Genomic DNA, 15,290 nt, shown 5'->3' with positions numbered 1-15,290 from the left:
AACATCGGATCGCAGCAGCAGTTTCGAGCTGCCATTGCATTGTTTCATAATTTGAATTTTAAAAAAAACAACAAAAAAAAACATTTTTGTGTGACAAGTAGAAATGAAACAAATTTTAAGTATCAGCTGCTGTCACATATTTGAAATATCTCAATACTTTGTAAAACACTTCAAGTTACTTCAAGTTATATTTAAGCGATTTGTTCATAGTCTTACATTCATTGAGCTTTGGAATGGCTATTGACATTCAACAAAAAAAAAAGTGATTAATCGCAATTAATTGAAGAGAGACACTAATTTTTTTTCTCTTATTTGCCTTTCCAACCAAGTCATCTGAAAGCAGCATTTGCATGCAGCATCTCCAACAGTCGGCTAAGTCATGGAGTCTTAACTTAAACTAAAACCAGACATCAGTCTTCAGATTCTGTTGGAAACTCTGCTCCTATCACCAGTTCGCTGGCAAACAAAACAAGCAAATAAAAAAAAAGGATGTGGAACTCAATTCTCCATACAGATGTCAAGATGTTGCTCCCTTACGTCATGTCTGTGTATTCTCCCAGTCCATCGCAAAGAGGGGGGTTTATTGTACTTTATGGGCCATTTTATGGTTTTATACTGAAGTCCCCTGATGCACTTCAACTAGTCTCTCTATTTTTGAATTCCTGCTGATAGTTTAATCACTATTCCACTGAATAGCTTTCTATTTTTATTCCACTGGTTGTTAGCGGTTTATAGCGTCTAATAAATTAAGTCTGTAGTCAGGTTCATAATAAAGTTTGCTCTTTAGGTTCTTCTAGAACTGAAGGATGTCGATACACTTCCAAGCGGTGGTCAACGTTCTCTCTCCGTCTAAAAGTTAAGGGTCAATTGGACAGGGGTTGGGCAAGTCCCATTAGTCTCAATGTTAAAGTTTCATGAAAGCAAATGGTCGTGTTGTAACAAGCCGTGTTCCAACAGATCACAGATCAAAATCTTAAAAGAGCCCAGATAATTGGCGCTGGTGTTTGAAAAGAAGACAGATTCAGTTTGAGTTGCCCTCCACGGCACCCCTCTTTAGCCGCCGCTTCTTTGCGGCTAATGCTGGAATGTGACAACTGGTCACGGCAAAGGAAAGAGGGCCTATTCTGGATTGGTTACAGTTCCTTTGAGGACGTTAGCGTGGCTTTCTCAGGCATTACAAATGCTGCATATGAATCAGACCGCTGAAAGCTGTCACAACGCAGAAAAGCATCGACACCCAAGACTGTGGCATTCAGTGCGCAGATTTAGATTCTCTACATTCCCAAAATAGCTTCTTTTTTTTTTTTTTAATTTAGCAGCACCGTCCGAGTTGTTTCGGGTAGAACAAGAGATGCAGTTTTTGGTTTTTTGGAGAGGACAAAAGTTTCAAGATTCTTTCTTCAGCAGAAAACATAGACTTCTTAATCGACATTGGATTTGCCTCTACCGAACTAGAGACAGCATGATTTATGACTACTGTAGCTTAACTGCAGCCAAAGCAAGAATTGTGAAGGGAACACTGCAGTTCAGTATGTCACATTCCTTGTGAAAAAGATTTTCTTTTTCCTTTGGCAAAGGAAAAAGATCTCAGCTGGATGTCGTCATGATCTGCCATGCTTTTGACTATCGTTAGGAAAGGAGGTGCGTGACACCCTGGAGACTCTTTGGTTGATGCTTTGCCTCGTCCAGGTGTTCCGTATTTTTAAATGTAAAAATATGACGTGCACCAAATTACAACGGCTACGCTGAGAAAATGTGAGCTGGAAATGTGTCTGCCGCGTTTCGGGCTCCTACTTTGACTCTCGTGTGTGAGGACGGAGGGTAGTGGTGGGTTCACGGTGATGAGTTTGGGGACCTGGGGGAGCGCGTCTTTATAGGTCACTGTGCCAGCACCCACAGCTTTTTGGAAGTAGGCCAGTGGAAGCAGAAGGTGGAATTAATTAAAGGAGGGAAGAGGGGAGGGGTCGTACCTGGAGCTTGAGGACGTGACAGGTTGGATTGTGGTGAAGTAGCAATGCCACTGAGAAATGCAGCACTTTTCATTGCTACTGCATGAATATTCAGATTATCCAAGCGTAATTTCTGTGTGTTACATGATACATTTAGGCATTTTTAAACGTCTACATCCTCAAATCTGTATGTATAACTTTTACACCTGCTTTTTTTTTTTTTTTTTTTTTAGAAATACCGTTGGTTTGACATTTTTAAAAAATGGTCCCAATGTAGATTATTTTTGCACATTACGGCGGAAACAAGCCACAAATTAAACAATGCAACACTGAATGAATTCCATCAGAAGCAACACGTTTTTATCAGAACCTGGCTGCCATTTTAAATACATTCTCCTCCTATAAACAGCCACAATTCATTAATTTCGCCCCCGTCAATTTTTAATCGCGCGTCCCATTTATCACCGTGTCTGCAGGCGACTCTGGGAGGCCACCATAATTACACGTCTACAGTCAGACGCCGTAATTAACTGTCGAGCCCGCGCTGGATGGAAAATTGAGAACTGATTGGTCTCTCATTTGTCTTTGGCGCTACACGCTGAAGGAGTGGGTGGATGGAGGGTGTAGAAGTCTGCCTCAGTTCACTGATAAGGCTTGGAAAGAAAGTATTGTGCAAGAAAAAAAAAAGTGAAACTGCTTCTTGTCGAATTGTGAACTTGACTTTTTAATTCAACCGTGAAACGCATCAGTTCTCGACTTTTAAACGTGACTGTGCTTACTTATTTTACCTTCGTATTACAGTCAACTTCTTTATAGAAGGTGAGCGACATTCTCAGCTTGCCTTAAGTGATTGTATAAACACTAAATTATCAGGACGTTTCATTCTCTTAAAACGCACACCAAGTGAGGTTCAGCAACCATTTGCTTTATTAGTAATTGATTTATAAGGCTGGAGATTCATCAACGCCTTTTATTGACAACATCACTCAGGAAATGCTGCGGTGGGCCACGCTTCCCGTTTTAACTTGGATGGCAGAACGCCTTAAAATTTGTGCGCTCAATTAAGTGGGAGCAATCAATCAGTTGCGCAAATGGCGATTATTCCGCTGATAAATAGAAGTGATGGTCGGATTCCCGTTAATTTAGCATGCACTCCCACCGCCACTAAAACGCGGCGCGTTCAAAGGAAATGATCAAGGTACTGAGTTGAGTTGACAAAGGGTAACAGGAAATACAAATCCTTCCTGATATATACAAATATGGAGGGACTTAACCTGAAAGCCTTTTAATGAAACCTCGTACTAACCCGTCTGTTGCCATGGTACCAGAATCTGCTCACACACAAATTAATTGATGGAGTTAGGATTTTTTTAACCATCACTTCTACTTAGTGACCTTTTAATCTACTAGATGTAAAAAATACCACCACAAACAGAGTTTAAAGTCAGAATTCTGCCATTTCTAAATTATTAATAAAGTCGCATTTATCTTTGTTTGGACTGGAAACCTGTCCAAGCTTTACTCAGAGTGGCTCAATATGCATAAAGTTCTAACTGATTCACCCTTTTCTCCTGTGTGATTATTGGTAATTAGTAGAATATTGTTTACCATTTTCCACATTCATACTTCTAGCTCTCTCGGGGTGTCAGCAGTGGTTCTATTCCCTTTGTTACTGTGGTGAACGATATAAGAAATCCACTATGAAAACTTATTTTTCAGTACTGAAGCATGGGGCTTTATTCAGGTATCACTGTGATTAGTTGAATGGGACCACAAAGTCAGAGTCAAGGTTATTTATTTCCCTTATTCGCATTATTAATTTTTAGATTCTGATCCAATTTTTTTTTTTTTTTTATGTCGTGCTCTTTCTTGGGCCACATATCTTTGCCTTCTCCTCTGCGTGAGTCTCGGTACCTGCTTGTTTGAAAATGCCAGGCTCTGGTCTAGTAATTTTGTTAATCAAATTCGCTCTGCCGCTCTTTTATGATCCGTCGTTTTGTATGGCTGTACTACTGAGGGCTCCTTCTTCATTCTAGTGTAAAATGATTGCTCCACGTTTGAAATTCACCAGATCAACACGGAGAAATGTGCCAGAGGTCAGGAATGTTGTATTCATACGTCTCGATGACTCGCGCTCTTAGCCGTTAGCTGCTTACTTCTTTTGTCAATGAGGAAATGGCTTCATGAAAGCAGGTCTGCCACCTAACAAAAGAGACGCGGCGGACTTCCTGACATTTAGATCGGACCGTTTCCCTTTCTTTGAAGGCGAGAGCCCCCGGAATGAAATGCGCGCCAAAGACTCTGATTCAGACAAATCAGGGACGTGGAGGAGGCTTTATCTCCATCAGCTGTGAGCCGACCTGTTGGGGCCTGATGGTGATGAAGCTGGAGCAGCAGGCCTTCAGTGATGAGGAGTAACTATTACAAAGTCTGTCAGTTTGATTGCAGTAATTATATACTGGAGTGAAGAGGATAATGTCTGTAATTATCCTAAATTGTTGATTGGAATTAGGTCTGGACTTTGACTGGGCCATAAGCTTTTTTTCCAAGCCGTTAAATTGTAACCCGTGATCTGGTTTTCAAGTTGCTGTTCAGCTGGGAGGTGTGCCTGGATTTTATTTATTTAGGGGTATCAGAGTAAAAAGGACTAAATACAAATTCTGTACAATTAATTGTATGCTACTTTGTGATTATTTACCACATCAGATCCCACTAAAAACTAATGATTTTTTTCTTTTTTGGAACGAAGTGTGAAAACGTTTTAGCAAGACGTAAGTGTAAGTGTAATTTAAAAGAAACATGCAACTTACATTGTTAAAATCTAGAAATACAGAAAAAGAAGCCCATATTTCCAGCTAAAGATTCCAGGCTCTTAAAAGTCTGGAAAATTTGGGAATTCTCAGACAGCCTGAACATATGCAAGAGTTCTGTATTAGCTGCATCTGTTTTAAGTTTTAGAAAACATGTCCTTCAGCTTTTCTTTCCATCTTCGCCTCTCTTGCTTTTGGTTCACCCACTGGAACCTGCTGAAGCTGCACAATGGGCCACTTTTCATCCCGAAAACACATAAATCTTTGAAATTTTGCAAAAGAAAACCATAAAAGGGAAGCGCACGGTTTAGAGCAGTAAATATGAAATCATTTTAACCCCATGTCTCATTCAGATGCTACACCACCAGATAATATACAGAAACATAAAATCTTTCCAGCTTTTTCCCCCCCTCCCTTTTGTCATGTCATAAGTCCCCAGCATTGTAGAAAATCTGTCCAACGGCAGTTTATCCTCATGCACACATTTCATACGATGGAAAGAGTTATTCCGTCTGAGCGAAGCAGAAAATCTGCCAAGCTAATGCTCAGCGTCATCCTACACGCCACAAGAAAGGAGAGGGCAGACAAAGCTCGGCGTAAATCTTTCACAAGCAGGCAGCTGGCAGCGAGACAGCTTTGTGAATGCGTTCGAGACATTTACGCATTTTCCTCCTCTCCCTCCACATCCCGCGCCGCCTTTGCGTGGGACCAAGTGTGGGAAAGTAGAGGTGCCACTTCTGGTCGGGGCATTGTTTCTGCCGGGGGGGCGTGCGATGGTAACGTGTGATGTTTGAACACGCCCTTAATGATCACTTCCTGCTGCCAATATACAAACCAAACAGATACAAAAGAACTGATTGTAAAGATGTTTTTTTTTTTGTTTTTTTTTTTCCTGAAAGTTTATTGTGCGCCTGGGTTACAATTGCTTCACGGGGCAAAGAAAACGGGCTTTGAGTGGGCGAACGAGAGAACGGTGAGAACTGGAACACTCGCGGTTCTGGTGTCATCCTTCTACTGAACATCTCACGTCTCTACGTTGGCCGTCGCTGCGCCGCGGCCGCGCTCTGGCAGGATCATAACCGCCGATAATCAGCCAGGGAATGAATCAGTTCGACCCAGCTGCGTAATGGCTTCATGCATAATTGTTCACCACTAAACTGTGATGGATGGAAGATACTCTTGGATGAGAGCTGGTACCTCAGCAGGAGGTTCATAGGCGTTTTTTGTTTTTTTTATCCGTATGTGTGGTTTTATTAGAAAATGACATCCACCGTGGTGGTGTGTTTTATTTTATTTTTTATTTTTTTTACCCCTGACATCCCTTCATGGTTTGAAAAATGAGGAACAGTGTGATCACTTTCTCACCCATTCGGCTCCCCGTCCCTCCCGTTAACGCCGATCTTGTCTGTCAGATCTGGAATCTGAATCCAGATAATCATTAAATCATTCATTTATATTCATCCAATGAGAAGGAAGTTAGGAACCTAAAAGAACTTGATTTCTTAAGCAACTTGTTGTGCTTTAAATGAACAAAATGACCCCCGACACAGACGATGGATTACATTTTTGGCAAAGCTGATTCTCACTCTAACGAGAAAACAGATCTCATCCGTATAAAATGTTCCGTTAACCTATAATAAGTGCAAAAGAATTGCCAACGATACTTATTTAGTTTGACGCAACCCCAGTTTCTGACTGCAATGTGTTGTAAATATTCCGAAAACCATTTCGCAGTTAAAATTTTAGGCCTTCGTTAATTCCTCCCTCCGTCTGCCTGGATACAAGTTTTGTGTAGCTGCGTGCAGTTATGTACGTTTCTGCAAAAAGCATCAGTAGCGAGTCTTTCCGATGGTGCGCCAGTGTAACGCCGACACTGTCTGAACCGAGCCGCCTGCTCCTGCGTTATGGCCATGCCTTTAAATTGGAGCTCATTTTGCTCATTGAGGAAATTGAAGTTCAATAGAGCTTGGCCAAATGGGGTCTGGTGCAGAAGGCTTCGGAGCGAGGCAGCTCCGATTCGGATCGCGACAATGAAAGACGAAAAGGAGAGAAATGAACATTAAGGCACGATTTAGATAAACAAATGACATTTTTAAATGAGGCAGATGTGTCGGATTTTAAAAAAAAATAAAAAAATAAAAAATACGAGGAAGAAGGCGATTGTGGGACGTAATAGAGGATAATGGGTGAGAAGTGAAAAGGAAGAGAGCTGATGATTGTCCAGGAGACAACGCTCTGGCCGGTGTCCATTAACAGTGCAGTTGTAGGATGATGAACTAATCCATCTCATAGGGTTAGGGGTTAGAGATTATATCTCCCCCTTCGTAGAAGTTGCAAAAATGTTGAAGTTTATGGCAGCGGGGAGGAGAAAGGTCGCTGTTGTGTTTTGCAAAGAGTGTTTTTAGCACCGACCTCTGAAGTCTTTAAACTCTTAGAAGATGGAGCAGGACTATGAAGAAAAAAAAAAACAGGTCTATGTTAATGTACAGAATTATAATGAAGGTGCAGGACAATAGAGGCAAAGTCCTAAAAGGCAATGAACTGGTTCTTTAACTGCATAAAAAGAGATTCAGTTGATAAAATAAAGATGTTTTTATATTAGAAAAAATAAAACAGATCATCACTCTTTGGATCTGCTGATGTTGAGATTATTTTATTCAACTATTGTTCCTTTAAATGAAGTTGTCCAGTTTTTGTTTGGAAATGCAACACGATTCGCATGTAAGAAGTTCCAATTTAAGCAAAACGATTGTAGAAACAAACTGTCTTCAGGTTTGAACACGTCCTTTTAAACTGGCTCTATTTTCATAATTTTTAGGTATTTATTAAAAAAAAAAAAAAAAAAAGAACTGCGTGAAAAGTTAAAAAAAAATTGCATTCAGTTTAAAAAGCTATCATACGGTCACTGAAATCCATTTAAAGAAAAAAAAAAAAAAAAAAGCCAGCTATGTGGAGGCAGCCCTTGGCACATGAACACGTAAATCACTGGTTGTGAGATCAGTGCCTGGGAGCCAGTGGAGTGCCTCATTTGCATACTGAAAAGACAAATACCCAAACACTTTAGACAGATTGGATATTTCCCTGCTTGCAGCAGTGGACTGGTGAACAGCAACTGTATCAGAAATGGACCTAGAAAAAATCTGAAAATATCCCCCGTCTGTCTCTTTTAAACCTAAAGAAGAAAAAAAAGTGGAGAATTTTACCTCCCCTACCTAAAAAAAAAAAAAAAGAAAAAAAAAAGAAAGAGAAAGAGGGCTGAAAAGACCAAACACGTCCTGTACTTTAGGGATTGTGAATGGAGTCCCCTGCAGCCCGCCTGCCCCACATACGGCGGCTGAATACAAAAGACCCCCTTCTGTAAGAGCAATCACTACAGGAGGCCTCTTTATCTGCCCCGCTGCAGCGACGTGCCACAATGAAGCCATCAGTGGACGCTGTGTCGCCGCGCACGCCCGTGCGCACAAAAGACGAATGCGTTGCATGTAACCATTTATTGCTTTAGTCTTTACGGGCACATGCACGAACCCGCTCCGAAAGCCTCTCAGCTAATGAGTTCTTTTCATCCTCCAGTGCCGGGCATGGAGCAAGGAGGGAGGTGAGAGCTCGCGGTGCCGATTTGAATATTTAAATTATTTACTGGCACCCAACAGAAGGGAAGCAGCGTGACGGGTGAATCCCGGGTGTGTTTTGGTTCCAGGGCGGGCTGGATGTTTTGGTTTGGTTAGGAGACGCCAAAAAAACGTTCAAGACGTCGTCCAAAAAAACCAATAAAACTTTCACTGTTCTCGTATACCGTGTCCTTCCACCCTCACCGCGTTTTCCGCACTGTAAAACACCGTTTTTAAAAAAAAAATTTTTAATATATATATAAATAATAGCTCACGGAGGAAAAGGAAGAGACTTTGTAAACTGTATGATGTAGTGCTTGTCAGTTCTCTGGAATATCAGCAGCGGAACAGTTCCTCAGCAACAATCCTGGGAAGTAGGGCTCACGTGATTCCTGAGCTGTAGGCGAGCAGAGGAAAAAGAAAAAAAGAAAAAAAAATTGGAAGAATTAATTAAGCAATAATTCCTTTGGCACAGACTCTTCTCTAGCTGGTGTGGATCTGTATTTTATTTGTATTTTTTTTTCTCACTTTCACATCAGTGTGGTATTTGTCTGCCTTTCCTGGCTGAGAGCTCAGTGTTGCCCCGTCCGATTTCTTTTCAGCACTCGGCTCTTATTTACAGTCTCCAGACAAAGGAAGTCCCTGACTGGCCTCCTTTTCTGGGCCGCTTTTCCATCTAGGGGTGTGACAGGCACAGACAAAGAAACCATCCTAAATGATAATCAAACCCTGGAGGGCAGTTTGATTGGTCAGTAAAACAAAATGTGTTGCCTGGTTAAAAAAAAGACAAAAGAAAATCAACAATCGGGTTGCATTGTGTTGTTGCAAATTGTTCCTAATTGTACCTTATCTCCTCTTCCTGCTGCTTCTAATTGGCTTATCGGCAATCACATCAAGAGCTCTGGTGCTCCTTTCACTGTTGCCCTACAATTTTGTGTATTTTATCCCTCGGATGGTGTTAAACTCCTAGAATTTGTAAGCTGCTTTATTGCTCTGAAAAACCATTCTGGCTCCCTGAACTTTTTTTTTTTTTTAATAGTTTATCACATTATGTTGAAATATATTATCTGACACCAAAAGGGAGTATTCCTTTATATTTTTTAAGTGAAAAGTGGGCCATTTATTACAAAAAAGAAAAAAAAAAAAGAATGTTGCCTCATTGTGAAGCAGAGTGGTGGCTGCATTATTCTTCTGGGAAGACAGGGAAGCTTATTAGTGTTGATGGATGGAAGTAAATACTGAGGCATGTAACCTCAAAGTCCAGACCTAAATCCATTTGAAAGTCTATTTCGCAACTTTAAAATAGCTGTTCACAGATGTTATTCATCCAATTTGATTGCATTTAAGGTTAGAGCAAAGAGGATCGGGCACTAGTTTCAGTTGCTAGATGCGCAAAGTGACATGTGGCTTTGCACATCTAGCAAAGGCGAGGTGTAAATAGGTGTAAATACGACTGCGTTCAGATTTCTCTGTGTAGGCTTTGTTCTGCTTGCATCGTACAGCGATGAATTACTTTGTTCATCTGTAAATCCCAATAAAATACACAGAGTTCCGTGGTTGTAATTTGAGCCAAGGATTGTGGGCAACTTTTGCAAGGCTCCGTGCCATATGCATCCCCGGGGCAGCGGGGATTGATCGGTTCACAAGGTTTAAACAGAGGAGCCGGTTTGTGCTACAGAATCCGACCCTGTTGACATCAGCCCGAAAAGAACGAATCGCCATTTTTAGGCTGGAAACGAGCCTCCGACTGAGGTGGAGGACTTTGACAGGCGGTTGAGGGCAGTTTGGTCTGGCAGCAGGGAGAAGTTCCTCCAGTCCTGAGGTGCTCAGAGTTCAGTCATTGGTCCCCCACATCAAAAATGAGACAGCTGGGGAAGTTTGAGCTTTGGTAACGGTGCATTCCAAAGGCTCTAAAACGGGAGGTGTCTGGCAAGTCCCAGTGGGAGGAGGCACTGTGGCACACCCAGGACTCCAGGGAAAGATATGGAGCCAGAAGCTTGGGAATGTTTCAGAGTCTCACAGAAAGAGCCAGAGTGCCTGAACGGACAAAGTTACCCCCAAAAAAAACACACATCTTAAATGTTGGGACTCAATTATTGTAAAGTAATAAAAACCTCAATTTGGGTTCATTTAATTTTACGAGTCACTCCGCTTGTACTGATACTCTGTATTTTGTTCTCAGTTCTCAGGAAGCATTAGCCACTTCTTAAACAGTCTGAAACGAACTTCATTTGAATAGATTCTTACTTTCAGCTACCTTAGCCAGCTCAATCGAGTGCAGTACGCGACTATAAACTGACTGTCCAAGACAAACAAACGCAGTTCTGCACAGGATTCGCCAAAACAGCTTGCAGCCTTCCCATTCATCACGTTTCACCCAACCCCCTGGTGAGCCTCATTTGTCGTGCGCCGCGAGGGTACACAAATGTTCGGTAATGATCCGTTAATTATGAGGATCCCCCCCCCCCACAAAGCCTGTGGGTGTGAAACCACCTGTCCGTGTTCATGCTGGAACCGGCGACATGTGGACACGCAGTGGGAGAGCATTCTTTGATTAGCTGCTAAATTTTGCAGCTGGTTTAAGACATGTAGCTTCCTAATTCCTCTTAGCTGCTGTGGTGATCAGAAAGATGATGCAAAAAAAAAAAAAAAAAAAGATGGACAAAAACTTACAAAAAGAAAACCCTCCGCAGGGAACACAGAACAGAGCAAAAACCTCGGAGGGGGGGGGGGTTAAATACCACAAGGCTGATTAGAGGATGGGCTGCAGGTGTGAGGAGAGAGAGAGAAATGCACAGAAAGCACACAAACAGGGGAACTTGTAGGAACATGAATATAACATTAACAAATAATAACTAGACATAAGGAACACAGTTAAACTAGAGGAACTAAGAAAGGACCGAACTAAAGTTAAACAGAAACAAGGCTGATCTAATCAAATAATGAAACTATGGCAACCAAAGAACAGTAATCAAGACCAGAATCAAACCCAAAACAATCCATAACCTACATACATATTCTACATTAAACCTACTGATTGCTATTTTGATGACTCAAGAAGACATAATTTAGCACAAATGTTGAACAAAGAGATTTTAGTATCGGTTTTAGGGTGTTTTACCTTTGTCCATATTTATTGCAACTGCAAATATTTCTAATTAATCACATTTGTCTTCCCTTCAAGTGAAGGAAAAGTGTAGGAAACAATATTTTCAGCCACCTGACCAATGGTGCTGGCATCTCATGATGTAAACTCTAAGCAGATTGGAGGGGGGTAATCTTATCAAAACATTTCAGACCCGTTTAATGTTCTTTTTCTTTTGCTTCCTCAGTCGAGCCATCAAGACGAACCAGGACCTTCTGCCAGAGACGCCGTGGACCAACATCCTGTATGACGATTTCTGGGGGACGCTGCTCACCCACAGCGGCAGCCACAAGTCATTCCGCCCGCTCTGCACCCTCTCCTTCCGCCTCAACTACACCCTGCACGGCCTGCGACCCTGGGGCTACCACCTGCTGAACGTCGTGCTGCACGGCCTGGTCACGGCCCTGGTCACGGCGCTCAGCCACTCGCTGCTCGGCAGGGGCTTGTGGAGCCTCCTCGCCGGCCTCCTGTTTGCCTCTCACCCGGTGCACACCGAAGCGGTCGCCGGCGTGGTCGGCAGGGCGGACGTCGGCTCCGCTTTGTTTTTCCTGCTGTCTCTCCTCTGCTACGTGAGACACTGCGGATTACGGGGTGACAAATGGAGGGCTTTTCAGAGGAGGACATGTGGCGGCGGCTCCGTCGCCAGATGCTGGGGCTGGATGCTGGGCAGCCTGTGGTGTGCAGCTGCCAGCATGTTGTGGAAGGAGCAGGGTGTGACTGTGCTGGCTGTGTCGGCCGTGTACGACCTCTTTGTGTTCCAGAAGCTGCGCGTTCGCCAGGCACTGCTGCTCCTGTTAGGGAAGGTAAATGAACTCTGGCTGCTTTTGTTTGTGGGGTAATTGTGTGTTTGTGAAAATGAGAAGGGGTAATTAGGAAAGCCATTAACTGGTGCTGACCCACAGCTGGTGCCTGAACATCAGGCTTCTCCTTAACTCGGTCTTTATCGCGGTAACCCCTCACGTATAGACTCTTTTTCCACGTTACCAAACAGACAAATCAAACTACATCACATCATCTTTTTTCCTGAAACCCCATTCATTTTCCTCACTTAATCAATGAAAGCAAAACTTTCTATGTCCTCGGGGCGTTGCCACCAACCTCATTTTGCTGCACGAAAACAAACATTTAGGCTCAGAAACATAAATTTGTATCCAAGCCTTAGACTGCACACGCTTTTATGGAAGAGGAGGACGTCTTCTTGGATCGAGACGTTTTCTCGTATTAAGGTGACAAATGAATCACAGAGACAAACAACACCACATGCCTCTCAGGTGCTTTATTTGGCTCATTTGTCGGGTAAAGCCTTCCAAAAATACACAGTCGCGGCCCACGTGCTTCTGCTGCAGGAGCGCTCTGCAGAGATTCATTCTCCTCCCTTCACAACTCGAGGAATTTGAGGAGGACATCCTTGGCACAGTGACTCATCTGATAAGAAAAATGTGCGATTGAGCGTAAAGCCTTCACACACAGCCACTCCTCATTTGATTAGGGAAAAAGTCTATGTTGCCAATGGGTATGGCCCTCGTAAAACAAATAAAAAGCATGATAAAAAGTCCTCTTGGGTTTACAGAGCAAGGGCAGTCTGGCTATGGGAAAGCAAGACGATCCTTGTTTTAGTGTTTTCCTCTTTTGGATATCTCTATAACTAACCTCTATTTACCAGGGATCATTTCGCAGCCTATCACAAACATCTTAAAAAAAAAACCTCTTGCCTCAATGAGACTTCGCTGTACCTTGGCAGTGCCGATAACTCAGGGCCAAACTACGCACATTCATTCGCCTAGAGAGATCCAGCGGATCAAAAAGTTGTTTTAGTGCATTTTTATTTTCTGTTTGGCCCAAATGACTCTGCTGCTCCCCCCTTACTCACACACACACACACACACACACGCACACACACACACACACACGCACGCACACACCATCGCTACTCAACCTTAGAAAATACAACACCTGTCTTTTGAATCGTACCGAGTCAGAGTGCTGCAAAACTACTTATGAGTAATGATGCATCCAAAGGAAAATGTGAAATAAAATATCGCAAATTGGATCATAAAGTATGACGGAGGCTCAGAAGCCCATCTTTTGTAATAAATTTTCCTTTTAGGGTCCAGCAAAAAGGATGCTCTGACACTTTGCGACCCACTTGGCAAATTTCAACTGGTTAAACACCAACTGTGTAAGGCTGCAGGAAAAAAAAAAATAGAGAAGTGAGGGAAACAGTTGAAGACATGTGGGTAGCTTCACCACATCCTTGGCTACAAGATACATTTCTGACAAGGACAATTGTCAGCTTAAATACTAATTTATCACCTTCAGATGCACGTTTTTCAGTTTCGGTTCAAGTTATGGACTTCATGTAAAAGTTCTGCCAATCCGTTGCGTTAAAACTTAAAACAGGTCTGAACATTTTCTGACGCAACACCTGTCCTTCAAATCATTGTGAGCCACAGCTGTGGAGGAGCTCATGGAAAATGTAAGACATTCAAATATAGCAAATTCAAGATGGAGAATTTAGCGCCACTGGGTGGCCTGATATGCAGATTTCAACAGACTGACTGCCATCTGCATAACCTTGTAGAAAAAAAAACAAACATAATGTGAAAGCTGGTATAAAAAACCTTAAAAATTCTTGAAGAAATTTCATAAACCACCTAACATTGATAGTTTATATGTAAAGCTGTTTGATCAGGTTTGTGGTTTTTAAATGCGCTATGTGGCTAAAATCGACAGTTGCATTTGGACTGCCACCAACGAAGGTTTGATCATATTTACAGATGCATATTTCACAATTACCAACTTAGACGTATCAACAATTTAAGAACATGGAGCAACAAAGGCTCAATACAACAAAGCATGTAGGCTTAACAAAAGGACAAAGCTGGTCTGGATGCATTTGGAGAAATCTTGTTTACCCTCAAGTTGTAAAAACCGTGTTTAAATGAACCTGGTTTTATCGCTCCTGTATCGGGCAAATAAAACAAAGTCACGGCAACTAAAAAGAAAAAAGAACCACACCCAGAGCAATCAGGTAGGTCATAGATCTTAACTTTAGAGCTCAGTCGTGGTTTCCCTGCTTGAAGTGCATCCTGGGCAAGCTCCTCCCTGTCCAGATCTTCCTCATTTGGAAGCTAGATCTACATTTAACAAATATTCAGCGAGAGAGTTTGAAATAGAGACGTTTGAATGCAGGAGAGATTCTTTAAACACAGCAGGTTTCCCACTTTCTATCGAATGGGCACTCAGAGAATTAATTTGTTTGGTTTGCAATGTAGTGAAACCATTTATCTTTTTTTTTTTTTTTGTCACGCATGCATACCACCTACACCGCTGCGCCGCCCTGGGTGGTGAGCCACATCACCCATATCAAAACCCGTCACTGACAGCTTTTTTCAGAACATTTTTATCTATTCTCGTATATTTTAAGACCCAGTACAACTGGAAATAACCTCATCGTTTGGCCAGACACGGTTCTGTAGCTGTGAGCTGCATCCTTGTGCCAGCCTGTCGGATCTTCCAGCCTGTCGGATCTTCCAGCCCGACTCCCTGGTGTATCCGACAACACTGTGGGCACATCTGGCTCATTTATCACTCTGGCGGTGCCCTCCTCAACTGCCCGAGTCCCAGTTATCTTGGCAGGGAGCTCATTACGTGCTGAGGCCAGCCATGGAGCAATGGTTTCCTTGATTATAAGCCAGATGTCTGGGAAAGCATGGGAAAACAAAAGGAAGAGGGGTATGGAGAGACAGACTTAGCAGAAGAGGAGGAAACTATGGAC

General features: G+C 42.5%; 1 protein-coding gene across 1 annotated transcript in view; it reads left to right on the top strand.

Moving 5' to 3' along the window:
• Positions 1 to 15,290, top strand: part of tmtc2a (transmembrane O-mannosyltransferase targeting cadherins 2a) — a 51,008-nt gene that overhangs the window by 11,053 nt on the left and 24,665 nt on the right. The window contains exon 2 of the mRNA XM_015012893.2: positions 11,700 to 12,315. Coding sequence (XP_014868379.2) covers positions 11,700 to 12,315 — 616 coding nt within the window. The remainder of the gene's footprint in view (positions 1 to 11,699; positions 12,316 to 15,290) is intronic.

Source organism: Poecilia mexicana, unplaced genomic scaffold (assembly GCF_051168715.1).
Source record: "Poecilia mexicana isolate PSO_F unplaced genomic scaffold, ASM5116871v1 scaffold_23, whole genome shotgun sequence".
Classification (NCBI taxonomy): domain Eukaryota; kingdom Metazoa; phylum Chordata; class Actinopteri; order Cyprinodontiformes; family Poeciliidae; genus Poecilia; species Poecilia mexicana.
Note: the sequence above shows the minus strand (reverse complement) of the source record. Positions and strands in the feature narration are given on the sequence as shown.